The sequence below is a fragment of the Carya illinoinensis genome, chromosome 2 (genome assembly GCF_018687715.1).
Source record: "Carya illinoinensis cultivar Pawnee chromosome 2, C.illinoinensisPawnee_v1, whole genome shotgun sequence".
Classification (NCBI taxonomy): domain Eukaryota; kingdom Viridiplantae; phylum Streptophyta; class Magnoliopsida; order Fagales; family Juglandaceae; genus Carya; species Carya illinoinensis.
In genome coordinates, this window is record NC_056753.1 from 3,621,009 (window position 1) to 3,638,117 (window position 17,109).

The 17,109-nt window shown below is 35.3% G+C and overlaps 1 protein-coding gene across 1 annotated transcript; it reads left to right on the top strand.

The window, feature by feature from the left end:
* Positions 1–266: 266 nt before the first annotated feature.
* Positions 267–11,778, top strand: LOC122297405 (RNA-binding protein 42). Its single transcript, XM_043107457.1, has 7 exons — positions 267–567; positions 764–995; positions 2,137–2,314; positions 3,795–3,892; positions 9,604–9,700; positions 11,255–11,340; positions 11,441–11,778. Exons 2-7 carry the CDS (start codon positions 774–776, stop codon positions 11,492–11,494), a joined length of 735 nt encoding a protein of 244 aa, XP_042963391.1. The 5' UTR covers positions 267–567; positions 764–773; the 3' UTR covers positions 11,495–11,778.
* Positions 11,779–17,109: the final 5,331 nt, after the last annotated feature.

Genomic DNA, 17,109 nt, shown 5'->3' on the forward strand with positions numbered 1-17,109 from the left:
AAATATTATTTTTTAATATTATTATTATTTTGATATTTAAAAAAATTAAATTATTTATAATATTTTATGTTAAAATTTAAAAAAAATAAAATAAAGAAATGATATAAGATAGATTTATAAATAATAATGAAAAGCTTTAAAAAAATTATAATAATGTAATAATAAAATATTAAATAATAATAAAAAATAATAAATAATTATAAAAAATAAATAAAAAATAATAGAATATCTTGAGAATGGATGAAGTTTCTAGTACCAAACCTAGCCTTAAAATACTTTCACCACCCCTTTGTTTCAGCCTGTTTCCTTTCAACTTTCCCTCAGATCTCTAAAAATATTTAGCTCTCTGTGACTCTGTCTCCGAACTCAGACGACCGGCGCCGACGCTACCTCCACGCCGTCACAGCTCCAGCCTCGTGTTGCTCCACACTGTCGCAGCTACTGTTGCTCCATCGAAATTCGGTGTGCTCGTGTTGCGCGATCCGTCCCGCCGCAACTTGTGTTCCTCCGCCGCAAGTCGACGTCCACGGTCCTTATCCACACTACACCGCACACTCCACACCGCAGGTATTAAAATGTCAACAGTAACTTTATGGATTGGAAATCCCCCTTTTGCTCTGTGTATTGAAAATCTGATATTGATGTGCATGCTATTATGGTTTTGTAATTGATCAAGAAACCCACATAGAGCCCCTTGATAATTCCTGAGATTACTTCTCTAATCCGACTCCGCTGACAAAATCTTTTCTCTGACTCGATTTAGCTTCCAAAACATGTCGTCGTCCCAATTTAACTACTCGAACGCAACGAGCAGCAGCACCACGGGCTCCTATTTTCCTATGCCCTTTCATCTCCAGCAATCTGCCGCAACGACGCTGTCTCAGTACTCCACGCCCAGTGTGGGCCCTGCACTCCCCGTAGTGGCCCCCGTCTACCCTGCCGCCCCGGCGCCGGCCCCCGCCCCCGCAGTTTACACCCTCCCTCAGTACCATCAGGTTGCCTCTCTCTCTCTCTCTCAGACATGAATGTTGTGAACGTCTATGTGTCCTATTTAAGGTTTGAACCTTCTACTTTTCCTTTTGGTGATACGGGTTTTAGTTACTTTGCTTAGTTTCGGTGTTAGGGTGTCTTTGAATCTACATAAATTATTTGTAATATGTGATTTGCTGTTTTTTTGGCTTTTGTGTGAGAATTTTTATGCGGATTGCTAGGATTTGATTAATATTGTTAGCTTGTTTGTTTGAAGATTCAGAAATATTGAGTTTTATTTTGGGGTTGAGTGGAAAGTTAGGGTTATTGGATTGGCTTGTTTGTTTCGAAGATTCATCCTGAAGTATGTACTGTACAGGCTCATAAACACGCAAGAAATTTACTGGAAGCAATTTTATGGTTGTAAAGAATGCTAGTTTCTCAATAAAAAAGTTAATAAATAGAAAATAAAATTAGCATTTTGTCTGAGAGAGATAACGTGAAAGTACTTATTGAAGATGGGACCTTGCAATTTGTTTGTAACATAAAGAAAGTGAAAAGGTTAAATGCTTGTTTGGCAACACAACTATTCTAAGTATTCTCATATATTTTCAGATATTCTTAGATATTTCCTTCTCAAATATCACTCAAACACTAACACTATTAATTTTAAATTTTTAACTTTTTCATCTAATCGTTACCTAATTATCATAACTTTCTCAAACTCCCAAATAAAACACAAAAAATAATACAACTTTTTGAAATTTCAAAACAAAAATAATATGAAAATTTTATATTCGAACAATTTTTTTTTGATAATTAATAAGAGATTTATTATCAAGAATAGATATAGCCCAAATACATGGGGTATACAAGAGGGAATACTTACATACACTAACATATATTCAAACAATTTTTTAACTTTATAATATTTTTATTTAACTTTTTCTCTGCCTTTTTCCAAAACCTAATAAAAAATATCTTAATTCAAATTATTTCACTATTATTTTCAGATATAATGAGATATTCTAACTATCCAAAATGAGCCTAAAAACGAAAACATTTGTTTGGGATATGAGATATTTCTAGTATGTGGATTCCGATCTTTGTTTTTTAATATTAAGTAAGGTTTGCATGTTTATAATTTGTTTTAGCATTTTTGAACAGGCCCAACAGTTGTTTCAAAGGGATGCACAGACTATTACACCAGAGGCACTGGAAAGTGTAAAGGCTGCTCTTGCAAGCAGTGAGATTGAGCACAAAGCAGAGACCAAGAAGAAAGCAGTTCCTCGTAAAGCTGCTGGCCAAACATGGGAGGACCCAACACTTGCAGAGTGGCCAGAAAGTATTAATTATTTCTCCATTCTCTTGTTCAATTACCTTGTTTAGTTAATCAATTTATTTATCAGCATCCCAGCTTATAAAATTGGCATGACCCTAGTAATATTTATTTGGTTGGGTTGTTTTGTAAAGAGTGCTCCGTTATAGCATGGAATAATGTCTAATTGCATGTTTTTATAAAGGAATGCTTAGGGAATGAGATGAGATGAGAATTTTGTGAATAGTAGTAAGATAATTTATGAATAGTAGTGAGATAGTCTGGGTTAAGTATTTAGTAGGTTTTGGGAAAGGAGAGAAAGAAAGTTGAATAAAAAATATTATAAAATACTATTAGAATATAATATTTTAGGCCTCGTTTGTTTACACAGTTCAAATGAGATGTTTTGTTGAAAATTGAATAAAATATGTTATAATATAGTTTTTTAATTTTAGTTTTGTTTTGGGATTTGAAAAAGTTGAATTATTTATTATATTTTGTGTGGGAATTTGAAAAGGATGTAATGATTAGATGAGATGAATGAGATGAGATAGTTTGGTTTTGTGTAATCAAACCAATCGTTAATATTATTTTTGTTTTTTTGAAAAAGTTGAATTGTTTTTTATTTGGAAATTTGAGAAAGCTGTACTGATTAGTTTGAAGATGTTTTTGTTTGAATATTGTTTGGAAAGGAAATGAGATGAGATGAGATTAGATGGGATGAGATGAAACATGTTTCCAAACATCCCCTAAGTAAAAGTGGCTATACATGAAGGATGGATTAATTCGGTTTTTATTATTTAAACTAATGCTTTCAACCTGTTTCAAATTATATATTGATTTTTTTATTGGAAAAAGTAATCCTACCAGTGAAATATGATACTAAGCTGACTGGTCATATCTCTATCCTGGAAATAACTGGTGTTGATGTAATTAACATGAAAATTCGAGAAAAGAAGTGGAAATTAACCAAAAAGAGCCTTTGGATGAAAGAAAAAGTCTTGGACAACATCTAATGTTATACCATAGCAATGAATCTAATTTAATTTTAAAACATGTCTTGCAAAACTGAAGGTACTCAAATATACTGTCTAAAAAATAACTCCTATTGAGCATGCTAACTTTGCATTCCCAAAATCTAAAAGCTTGTGATGAGTCTGACCATTCATGTGTTCTTGAATGATGACAGCTCTCCCCATCTTAAATTTAGGTGCTTGAGATTTCTTTTCTAAGTATTTAATTATCTTTTTGCTTTTTCCTTTTAAAGTTTTGTTACTTTTATAGAGATTTTGGGTAGGAGGGTCTCCTCTTCGTGGAGAAAATCCTTCCTCTCCTCTCTGCCCACACCCTCTCCCCATTAAAGAATGTAATGTTCATTTGTTCTTTATTTGGATGAGTGTTTTACACTGCTTGCATTTACTCCGCAAGATTTTTATGTTAGTATAGATATTCTTATTGTAGCCAGATTACATCTCTTACATCTTTTAATTGTGTTGGTGTTTTGCAGATGATTATCGCCTCTTTTGTGGAGATCTTGGTAATGAGGTTAATGATGATGTTCTTTCAAAAGCATTTTCACGATTCCCTTCCTTTAACATGGCTAAAGTAAGTTTCTATTTCATTCTATTACTGCAATTATTTTCAGTAATCTTTGTTGTGTGAACTTGCATTTTCTTCATAGATTTTTCTTTGAAGTGCTCACATCAGTTATTGATACATGTTTGCTAGGTAGGTCTTGTCTATGATTCAACATCGGGTTAGACATTTAACCTCGTTGTAGCTTTGCAAGTTGCAAATTGAATGCAGTAGTTTATTTTATTGCTTGTTCACTGTTTTTGTTTTAGTTGAACTTAAGGTGTTGGTATTTGTTCGTTAATTTCTTGTCAAATGTGATACTCCATATGATAAGGATATGGGTAGGTGGTGTATAGGATCTGACATTGCTTGGAAATGAGAAGTTCTTGCTCTTTATAATGGTTCCAATGGGCTTCTAATTGTATCATTGACGAGTCTTTTTGGAGTATAAGACATGTGGCTTGGGTGTTTCATTGTGATCTTACAAATGGTATCAGAATCTATCCAACAAAAAATGTAGGACTTGAGCTTTGCCATCTACAATGGATTGGCCCATTGAGGACATTGGGAACTTTTTTTTTTTGGGGGGGGGGATATCATATGATAAGGACAACCGTAGGTGGTGTATAGGATCCCCTATTGCTTGGAAAGGAGAAGTTCTTGCATAATTGTTCTAATGAGGCTCCAATTGTCCCTTTTATGATGAATAAAACTTGATTACCGATAAAAAAAAAATGAGGCTCCAATTGTATAATTGACTAGTCTTTTTGGAGTATAGGTCATGTGACTTGGCCTTTCATTAGGGTGTTATAGTAGCAGACACCTTAGGTTTCGTAGTCTTATATATATATATATTTTGATTGGTAAACAAAGTTGTTTTACACCCTCTTTGTCATGCATGAACCTGAAACTGGTTATGGGTGAACTTTTTTTTTTTTTTTTTTTGATAGGTAAAAAGAATTTATCGATCCACATTATTAGGCCTGGCCCAGATACACAGGAAGTATACGAGAGATGAACCTAATTACAAGCTAAGTGCTGTGAAAAACAGCATAAAAGTCATTAAACCTAATCCCGTTAAATACAATAGCTGAAGCGAAGTAACAATGTATAAAAGAAAAAGTTCCTGAACCCTTCCATCGAACGTTCCCTATTATCAAAGCAGCAACCATTCCTTTCGTTCCAAGTGCACCACATTAGACATAGAGGCACCATCTTCCATACAACCGCTATTTGACGATTGCCCTGAATACCTCTCCAACATGACAGTAAGTCTACCACCCTACTAGGCATGACCCAGGCAATACCAAGCCGAGTAAAGATTTCATCCAATAAAGCCTTAACATCACAGTGAAGAAGAAGAAGATGATCTGCCAATTCTCCATTTCTCTTAGCACCAATCCGCTTTAAAGGGACTGCGCTTTCTCATCTTATCTATAGTTAGTATTTTCCCATGGGAGGCCAACCAGCCAAAGAAAGGAACCTTGAGAGGATCATTACTCCTCCAAATGCTCTTCCATGGGAAGACAATAGTAGAATGGATTGACATAACCTTATTATAATAGGATTTGACCGAGAAGTTCTCCGAATGAATCCAAAGCAACCTGTCCTCCCCTCCAACTTTTAAGTTCAACACATATAATGCGCTATAAATTTATGTAATATCTCCCATCTCCCAATTCTGGACAGCTCTAATGAATCTCGCAGACTAATGAAGAGAACCAGGAGAAATGTCCATGTTTTTGGCCATTGAAGCATCCTTATCCAACCCAATCCTGTAAAAAGAAGGGAAAGTGTTCGTCAAGGCAACTTTGCCACACCAACTGTTGTACCAAAAACTGATTTGTGTTCCCCCTTCCACCTCAAATCTGAAATTGTTGAAGAAATCTTCTCATCCATTCCGGATAAATTTTCAAATTCCCACACCATATGTCCCTTTTACTTCATTTGAGCATTAACCTCCCCAAATGCTCCCATATTTGACATCAATAATATTCTTCCTAAGAGCATCGCCTTCCCTATGATACCGCCATAACCACTTCCCTAATAGTGCAATATTGTAGGTTCTCAACTTTCTAACCCCAAGATCACCACAAGATAAAGGGGTGTAGATCTTATCCCACTTAATCAAATGGAATTTTCTCTCATCCTCTAAGCCTCCCCACAAGAATTCATGAAAGATCTTTTCCAATCTATTTGCCACCCCTATAGGCAAAGGAAATAGAGATAAAAAGTATGTTGGGAGGTTAGATAACATGCTCTTAAGGTGATTCTACCATCTTTGGATAAATAAATCCTCTTCCAACTCGCCAATTTACATTCAATTTTTTCAACAATCCAATCCCACATTGCCTTGGATTTATGAGGAGCCCCCAAGGGAAGACTAAGATACTTCATAGGCAAGGATGACACATTGCAGCCCAAGATAGCAGCCAATTCACTTAAGTTATGAACCAAGCCAACAGGAACCATTTCAGATTTTGATAGATTCACCTTAAGGCCGGAGACAGTTGCAAAGCAAAGCAAAGCAAAAGAGCCCTCATGGAGCGAATTTGATCGGGATCCAATTGACAAAGAATCAATGTGTCATCAACGAAGAGAAGATGAGATACATTTAAGCAACTATTCGATGAATTGCCCATCGAGAAACTTAAGATAATGCCCCAGTCTACCACCGCCTTCGACATTGTACTCAACAGATCCATTACTAGAACGAACAGAAAAGGAGATAAAGGGTCATTTTGTCTCAAGCCCCGAGAACTATTCAAGAAACCTGTAGGAGTACCATTTACCAAAATCGAGAATTTGACCTTTGTGATGCAATGTTTCATCCACTGACACATTCTCCTCCTAAAACCATATCTACCAAGAATATACACCAAAAAACCCCAATTGACATGATCAAAAATGCCTTCTCCATATTCAATTTACATAGAATACCTGGGGTGCAGGCTCTGAGTTTACTATCCAAGCATCCGTTAACAATGAGTACCAAGTCTGGAATTTGTCTTCTTTTGACAAAATCATTTTGTGACTTCAAGATCATCTTCCCCATGACTTCACCCATCCGATTAGCTAGAACTTTTGAAATGATCTTGGATACCCCACTCACTAGATTTATGGGACGAAAGTCGTTCACCTCCACCGACCTTGCCCTTTTAGGAATAAGGGCAATGAATGAAGCATTAAGACATTTCTCAAATTTCATTAGCATGTGCAATTCAAGAAAAACCTTCATGATGTCCTCTCTAACCATATTCCAACGAGTCTGAAAGAAAGCCATTGTGAAGCCATTTGGACCTGGTGCTTTATCTTTTTCCATTCCTCTTAACACTCTAAACACGTCCTCCTCTTCAAACAATCTCTCCAACCAAGTTGCGCTTGATTGATCAATTGAATAAAAAACCAGCCCGTCAACCTTAGGCCTCCAATGGTATTGCTCCGTGTGGAGCTAAACATAAAAGTGAACATCAGCGCTGTCCGTAAGTACCATACCTTCCAAATGAAGGACCTCAATGGCATTATTCCTTTGATGGGAATTAGCTACTTTGTGGAAAAACTTTGTGCTCTTGTCCCCTTTCTTTCTATGACATCGGTGAGGTGGCCAGAGCGACTGTTGGTGAGCTTGAGGTTATCGAGCCTGAGATAGAAGGTTCTCAAGCCTGAGATAAGTTTTGGCCTGCCACTCAAGATGGACGAGCCTGTGTGTTGACAGAGCTACACCCTGCCGAAGACCTCAAAACCAAAGCAAACGAGGCACCTTTGTAAGGTAAGGACATCCCCGCATTCAACCCACTACCAGGCTCTCTCCCCCCCCCCCCCCCCCCCCCCCCCCCCCCCCGCGGCCCTCCTCCTCCTCCTCCTCCTCTTCCTTTTCCCTATGTCTAACACCAATAATTTGGCTACACTCTTCGCATTCTAAAAAATAGAGGCTTTGGAGCAAACAACCTATCTAAGGTAATACACGAAGCCTTCCCATCCTTTATCCTTCAAACCTTTAGGGATAGCCAATAAACCATTCCTACCATTCCCGAACTCAGCCAGTTGCAAAAAACAACCCCTGGAGTTGACTTGGCATTGAATGATGAGAACTCCGTTACCCATCCTTAGTTTTATGAAGTAACATTAATGCCGGGAAGAGGCTTGGCATTCCTCTTCCATATTTTCCACCCATAAAGCCGATGTCCCAGTTAAGGAAATAAACATAACTAGTATACTACTACTTTCAGTCATGCAAATACTGTAACCACCCTTTTTCGAGAAAATGAAGGTTTTTGATTCCATCGTTAAACACTTATCATCCTCCATTAGAGAAATTCTAAAGATGAAGGGATAGAAACAGAAAAGAAAATAAGGAGAGGGAGAAAAGGGATGGGAGAGAATTTCCGACGAGAAGCGTTGTGAAATTAGAAGTGGATTAATTGGAGTTGCGTATGGTCACGAGGACTGAGAGAATTAACGGTGCACAACTGGTGCCAAAAAAAGGTTTTATGTATGTAAATAATGTGAAGCTATCAGATTTTAAAGTTAAAATAAATATGGGTATTGATTGTAGAATGATCGCTAAATTCTACAACAAAATAAGCTAAACCTAAGGACAATATTCTAAATCTATATACAATCTCTTTTAATTTCGCTCCTCTAGCATCACCCATATACTTTTTAAACTTTTTCCTCATCATGCTTCTTGTTATGAAAAATGGGGAAGGACCGCGGGTGAGTTTCCAGACTCAATGAGCAGAGGAATTATATGTGTGATTTGTGAGCGATGTTGAAGGAAAAATAATGCAACTTGCACCGTTCTGATGAAGGTTATAGTCCTCTTCTCTCTTCTCTGTTGCTGCTTCTTCTCGTTCTTGCTCCCTTCTCCTTAGTTTCTTCTTTGCCTTTTCTTTAGTTTCTTCTTTTTCTTTTCTTCTTGTCTTCTCTTCTTCTTATTGGTTCCAATCTTTTTCAACATTGTGGTTATCCTGCATGAAAAGTCCAATAATAGTTGGGCTGCTTAATTTGGGCTGGCTGGGAATGACCCATGTAAATTCGTCCTTGGGGCTGGAGTGGAATCGTGTCTAGTGCCACTGATGTATTTGTATTGTGGTAGAGTTTGCTAAGAAAGGTAGTGAAAAAATCAAAAGAAGGATTTAATGGTTAAAACACGATTTCCTTGCTATTTAATCGTTCTTTATTTTTCAGTACTTTACTTCTATAGACCATAGCTATAGATTTTAATGGTTTGAATGTACATGATTTCCTTGTGACTTCTATAGCGACCTAAATAGGTTTTTATCTCTTGTATACAATCTTGTGTACTGGGGCTATGCCTATTATTATTAATACTACTGTTTACTTATCAAAAAAAAAACAAAACACGAGAAGGGGGTTTAAGACTAAGAACTTAAAAGGGCATTTTAATCATGACTCAGGTGCTTGTGATATGGGGCATTTTAATCATGACTCAGGTGCTTGTGATATGGGACTGAGGCAATACACTATGATACTTTGACCGTGTTTTTATTTTTGGTAGGAGATGGTTCATTTCATATTGCTTGTGAGTGGTGACATTAGGCTTTGATTGTTCGGGCTGTGCATTGCTTCTTTTGTCCTTTTATGTTCCTGCGCAGCATATAACTTATCAAGTTTGTGGCTTTTTGTTGCCTGTCATCCTCTTTTCCTTTCATCTACTTTCTGAAATGTGTGATTATTTTATTACTCATGCAAAATAATAATATATTTCAAATCTCCAGGTTGTTAGAGATAAGAGGACAGGCAAGACCAAGGGCTATGGATTTGTCAGCTTTGCCAACCCCTCTGACCTTGCTGCTGCCCTCAAAGAAATGAATGGTATTGTTCCTCTAACAAAGAATGCGCACTTGATAGTTGATTGTCTTTGCCTTAAAGTATGCTTTTATTGTTACTATGCCTAAGCCATGCTTAATAGGCCAAACCCTTGAAACAGTGGTAGCACAATGGTCTTCTTTGAGAAAGTGAGTTGTAGTCTAATGTTTTTTTTGTTGCCACCGGGTATAAGGGATCAAAGTCCCAACTAATCCCGGGTTGCACTGGTCCTCATCAAGAAATTTACTGCAAGTGGACATTGTGTAATTCAAAAGGGAAATCTCCAAGTCCAATGACCTCAAGGGTGTGAATGCGAAGTTTTGAACTTATAACATCCAGTTTTGAACCCACAAGGCTGTCTTTTTGTTTGGACAGCATCATCAGAGAAGATTCTGATTATAGACAACCTAAGGAAACATGGGTTTATCCTTATTAATTGGTGCAGTATATAAAAAGGGTGGTGAAACAGTTTATCATTTACTTGTACATCTTGAGTTTGCCATGGCCCTTTGGTATGGGTTTTTCAGTAGAGTGGGATTAGCATGGGTTATGCCCAGGAGGTGGTTGATTTGCTAGCTAGTTGGACAGGGATGTAAGGGTATCCCCTAAATTGTAGCGGTGTGGAAAATGGTTCCCATATGTTTACTTTGGCGTATTTCGAGGGAAAGGAATGACTGGGACTTTGAGGATCCAGGGTGCTCTCTGGAAAATAGTTTTTTCTTAAAAGGCTTTGTTCACATGGGCCATTGCCGTAGATTTTGATACTCTCACCTTTCATGATTTCCTTGCATCTATCTCTAGTTCCTAGCTAGGTGTGCTCTTCTTGTATACTTCTTGTGTACTTGGGTTTTGCCTATTTAAGTCCTAATAAAAGATCTTGTACTTGTCACAAAAAAAGTATTTATATACATTTGCAAATATTTTTTGTAATTTTTTTTTTTAATGTTTGAATCTTAAAACTATTTATGTTTTTAATTATTTTTGTAATAAAGTGGGCTGATGTTGCATTTATATGCCATGTATCAAATTCTGATTGGTTGCCAGGTGGCAACCATGCCGTTAGTGAATTTGATGGAAGATGGACAGAGGGAATTAATTGCAACAGATTGTAAATTCAAGGAGTTAATTTTGTTAAAATTAGAAAGGAGAGCTTTCACATCTGTTAGGACTGATTTTGCAATTAACTCTTGGAGTAGTCAAAATATCTACACCATGTTTAGCATGACTTAGTTTTGCATTATGGAGATGCAAATAGGAATATTTGGATAAACTTTGCAATCCAGATCGGTGCCTGAAATGAACCCTTGGGAGCTCTAGGATTTGGAATTGCTTATTTTAGGAGGTATTCTTTTTTCGTTTCACGTAATGAAATGTTTATGCGTCACGGATTGTCCTGGTAGTATCGAAGCAGTTTATATGATTTTATATGAAATTAACATTTTTTAATGAGTTGTGGAAGTTGGATGGGACCATGTTCTGTTCACCACAAGTAGTCACCCTTTATCGGTTGGACTATTTATTGAGTTGGTGTCTTAATGTTAATTGATTACTTGATGTCAGGTAAATATGTTGGAAATCGGCCAATCAAACTACGCAAGAGCAATTGGAGGGAAAGGATAGACACAGATGCAGTAGAAAGACAAAAAGTAAAGCAATTTTACTCATGGTTTGCTTTGCGGTTGAAATTTTCTTTTTTGCTTAATTGCTCAATGTGTGGTTCTAACTTGTGTGGAGTTTTCTTGACAGAACCTAAATCAAAAGAAACCAAGGCTTTCGAAGAAGAGTGTATTGCACAAGTGAACTCAAATGGCACTCAGTGCCATACCGGAGGAAGAATTAATGGAAAGCAGCTTTCGTTGGAACGTCTTCCGGTCAACTGCACGGAGGGATTCATGGTAAGGCTTGGCGGTGGCTGTTTCCAGGAGGAGCTATTAACTGTGATATTGTATATTTTTAACAACATAGCGTAAAAGAAACTATTGATGGAAGAAATTAGAAGGGATGTAATGGAAAGAAATTAAGGATTAAGATGTATCGGTACCTTGTTTCCGTCTTGATTAAGGGACTATGTTTATTATATGTTATTTTTCCTTGTATTCTCCTTTCTCTTTTGCATTCTTTTTTGTTTTTTTTTTAATGTTATAAATATTCTTTCAATATTCGGCCTGCATGTGTTCATCACTTCCCCGATGCCATGGCACGTAGGTATTCTCCACTGAGATTCGGACGAAAATATGATAAGACGACCTAAATATGAAAAACGTTCGTGTCCATGTTTAATCGTTTTTAGGGGTGTAACTGGTTTGATTTTGGATAAAATTTAGGATTATGTATCGGTTTTGTATTTTTTAAAACTGATTATAAGTATTGGTTTCTTTTTTAAACTAGTAGTTCGGGTTTGTTGGTTTCCGATTTGGTTTGGTCTAATTTTATCGGTTTTAATGCACTATATTATATATTATATAATATATATATATATATTATAGTATATTATTAATATATAATACTATAATGATAATATATTATAATATATAATAAAATATATATATATATATATAGATTTTTTAAAAGAAGAGCTAGAAGCCATCCATATAGCAGTTATGTTTCAAATTTATTAAAAAAAAAAATCTTCATTTATAGAGGAGGAATATTGTGGTAACAAAAAGGACACTTGGAGACATACAATAAACCGTTATAAATTAGCCCAAAACGAAGTGTTAAAAAAATTAAACAAAATTGAAGAAACCAAAACACAAGACATCGAACCTAACGCCAACCTGCAAATAACCAAAAAAAAAAAACTAAACACAACTAAACTGAAACACACAAAGTCTAAGAAAAACCACCTTAAGCAAGCCTATAACTGAATAGCCTGAAAATCAAGTTTATCCACTTTCAAAATTCCTTTTAGCAAATGCAGCACATCGTTGTATGAACTTTACGTACCATTTTTCTGATCAAACGCCAGATGGGCCAAGAAATTTGCTCCTGCGTCGCCGTCTTTGTAAACATGTTGTACCTTAACCTTCAAGGTTGCAACAATATCTTGTATCTTTTTCCAATAATCTTTAAGATACCATATACCACATCTCCTCTTTTGCAACCAATGAACCACTAGCAGCGAATCTAATTTAATCTCCACTTTTCCAATATCTAAATCCTTACAATATTGAAGACCATAACAAAGAGCAATGAACTCAGCTTCATTATTAGAGCTATATCCCAAATATTTGGCAAAAGCCCAAATAAGATTCCCCTTATCATCTCTAATTATGCCCCTGCACTCATGTGATCTGGATTTTCCAAAGAACTCCCATCCACATTTAATTTAAACCAGCCCGGGTTTGGTTTCATCCAATTTACAAAAAGAAGTTTTTTTCTCTTCACATGTTTAACAGGAATAGAGAAATAATTTAACACTCTTTCGTCTCCATCAGTTATCTTTCTACTAGCACGTAATCGGACACCCATCCATACAATGGCTACCTTAATTGAACCCCAAAGAGAGCTCACAACAACACGTTTACCTTCTATACATGCTTTACATCTCCACATCCAAAGGGATCAATTCATAATAATAGGAATAAGAGCAAGCAGAGTACCTTTTTGAGTCGAATGAGCAGCACGCCGAAACCACAATTCCATAGTTGCTCATCATGATCTCTGCGAGTCATAAGGTATCCCGAACTGTAGAGAGACACACCTCCAAATATTTGCAACAATTCTCCCATAGGCGAGGACATGGTTTTGATATTCCACACACCCCTACGTACAACATTCACATCGTGAAATCAAAGGAATGCCCAACGAGCTAATTCGACTATCAACAATAAGGCTAAAGTTAAAAGCCTTCCTAATGATAACCGAATATTTTTTTGGGAGCGCTGAATGCCAAATCCAAGTAGCCCATTCAGATTTTGGTGCATGAACACGAACACAATATCTCAAGCCAATTTTGAGGAACACAACCTCATTCAGAGTTAGCTTCCAAATCAATAAGTCTCCACCCTCTTTTTGTTCACCAAGGTAATTTAGAATTTCTTCCATTTTAGTTTCCCCCACCAATCTATGTAACAAATCCACATCTCAACCATTTTAAAGCCGACAATTCCTTACTTTCAATAAAGGATAATCCGATATTTCACAAGAATTTAAAAGAGCTCCCGATTTTAGCCAAGGATCTTGCCAAAAGGACACATTACCATCCCGCACCCGCTACCAAGAATTGCCTAAAATCTTTGGAATCATACCCACAATATGCTTCCAAAATAATGTTCCTTTCCGTTGATCTACCAATGTCACATGTTGATTTTCACATACTTCTGCTAGAAAAAATTGGCCCATAAAGAATCACCTATCAATAAATTCCAAGCAAGCTTCATAAATAAAGATTCTTAGACTTCCTCTAATTTTCAGGGATCCAAACCCCCTTCCCGAATCGGGAAACAAATATTGTTCCAATTAACCCATTGACACTTTTGTTTTCCATTCCAGGAACCCCAGAAAAAATTACTCATAAGCCGCTTTAAGGCTACCATGACAGCCTTAGGAGTATGCAAAACGGAGAGCAAATGAATTGGAATACTAGCAAGAATATGTCTCAATAAAATAAGACGGGTACCAGAAGATAAAAACCTATTTTGCCATCCTTCCAATTTTCGTCGAATACAGCACAATAAATCATCAAAATACAAGATTTTCATTCGACCTACCATAAGAGGGACACCCAAGTACTTGACCATGAAAAAACCTTCCGAGAACGATGTCAAAAGTAAATATCTCTTTTTCCGAGCATTAGTAGCATGCTTAGAAAAAAGATTGAGGATTTTTCTTTACTCACCACTTGACCAGACCAATCTTTGTATAACGCAGAGGTATCTCTAATTTCTTGAAGAGAAGATCTTCCACCATTAACAAAAAACATAATATCATCATCATATAATAGATGAGAAACAAGAGGTATACTTTAGGGATGAGAGAACGGAACAATATATTATAATTGTATAATAGACTATAATAATATATAGTGATATAGTATTAGTATAACTATTAATATGCACTATATAATATTTGTATAACTATTAATACAATAAACAAAATGATATAAGATTTTAAAATTTAATATTATATTAATTGGTAATTTATTATATAATACAAAACTATTTTATATATAGTTATAAGTTATATATAAATATTATATAAAATATAAAAAATTAAAATATATATAAACCGGTCCGGTCTAGTTTTAGAAAAAGAAAATTCGAAACCAGATCGATTTTGACCGGTTTTAAAAAAAATAAAATCGATACCAGACCGAACCAAACTCGGGACCGGATCGATCCCACCGATTTGGTTCGGTCCAATATGGTTTACCGGTTTATCAATTTTTTTTTACAACCATAATCTTTTTACAAAAATCTCACTCTGGTAGGTTTTAATTTTCATATCTTAATGGAAACGTCAATGGGGGCATGCCAACACGAATACATAAAAATAAATAAATAAAATAAAAAAATGTGGTGTGTGATGGGTGGATTTATATTTATATTTTATTATTATATATATATTTTCTAACATAAACAACAACAATATAAATTACTCGACTTATCTAAATTAGATCTTAGAATGTAGGAAAAAATTTCATATATATATATAGAAAAGAAACCATCACAGCTAACATATCCAATACAGTTGATTTAATTTTTAAAAATTAGACATATATATGGCTAACGTATTACAGTAATATGGACCGCAACTGGAAGTATGTGTTACCACACGTCACGACATATAATTTTATTGTTTACAGAGGAAAATAATCCCATATATAAAAGAAAGATATGAAAGGTTTGCTTTTACCCAAATTGGTCAGACCTTATTCAGCAGTGCCTTCAGATTTGCTGGTGTGCTGTAAGCTTCTCTTTGGTGTTCAGACAAAACTCAGAGCTTTACATTATAAGGAAATATCAACTACCAGCCAAAAAGTTGAAAACGTACACTGAAATGAACAAAAATACAATTACCTTTGCTGAGGCACATGTGGTTTGTTCTTTCAAGTCCTCTCCGGAATTTAAAAGTTTTAAATTGCTTCCCGTAAATTTCTTGCGTGTTTATGAGCTTCTACTGTAAGTACTTCAGGCTTTATGTCCACGTACACTACATGCCCTGTCAGTGCTGGGATTACCATTTGAGCTATAAGAGCAAGATTGAATAAATTTTAACTAAAATTTAATTAAAAAATTTACTTTTATAAATTTTAACTAACTATTTTTTACAACATCAAATAATAAATTTTTTATTATTTTATTAAAATATTAATTTTAAATTTTTTATATATTTTAATTCTAATTGTAATTTAAATATGATTATATTAAATATTATGGTCTGTGATGGCATAGGATAACTTCTCTCTAATGTATCAAACAAAGCAATACACCGCTATGTTTGGTTTCAGTTTCAGTATACCACTATGTATTTTCTCCCTCTATGTTCGGTTTCAGTATAATATTTTACTCTAAAAATAATATTTAGCTAGTCTCTTTGCCTTAATAAATTTAGTCAGCCAAATGGTTGATAGTCAAATTTATTGTATATTTATTGAGTCTATTGTAGTACTTTATTTCACATTTTAACTATTCTTTAGTTATAATTTAACTTTTCTACCAGTCGCGTGGTTATTGATATCCTAGCAAAGCCTATATAGCAAGAGATGCTTTCATGGCTCATGTAAGGAAATTTAAGACTGTGTAGATTGTAAATATAATTTATATTTCAGCTAACATTGAGATGTAAACTTTTCATTAGGATATTTATGCAATATGATTTTATTCAGTTCATCTTGTCTATTATATTATTTTTTGATTGTGAATGTAATTTATATTTCAGTTGACATTGAAATGTAAACTTTTCATTCGGATATTAATGCAATATGATTTTATCCAGTTCATCTTGTCTTTATTATATTATTTTTTGATTGTGAATGTAATTTATATTTCAGTTGACATTGACATGTAAACTTTTCATTCGGATATTAATGCAATGTGATTTTATTCAGTTCATATTGTCTTTATTATATTATTTTTTCAGATACACATACAAAGTTTGTCAACGGGCTTAGATTGGCTAACTCACACTAGCGATTGCCTTTGGAGCTTGAGTAGTGAGCGAAAATGAGACATTATGTCTTTAGGTACTTGTTCAAAGGGATAAGTTGGTTAATACAAAGATATGTCATCTTAGTGGGAGTCAAGATGCAGTCCATTGTATTGAGATGACCATGCATGGATACTCCATAATCTATGTAGCATGTAGTTAGCTAGATGTAAGATCCTTATTTACGTCTTGGAGGCGAGCAAATTGAGAAATTTGCCTGGAGCCATGCCCACTGTGTGGTAATGGGAGATGTAAATTGGAGGGGC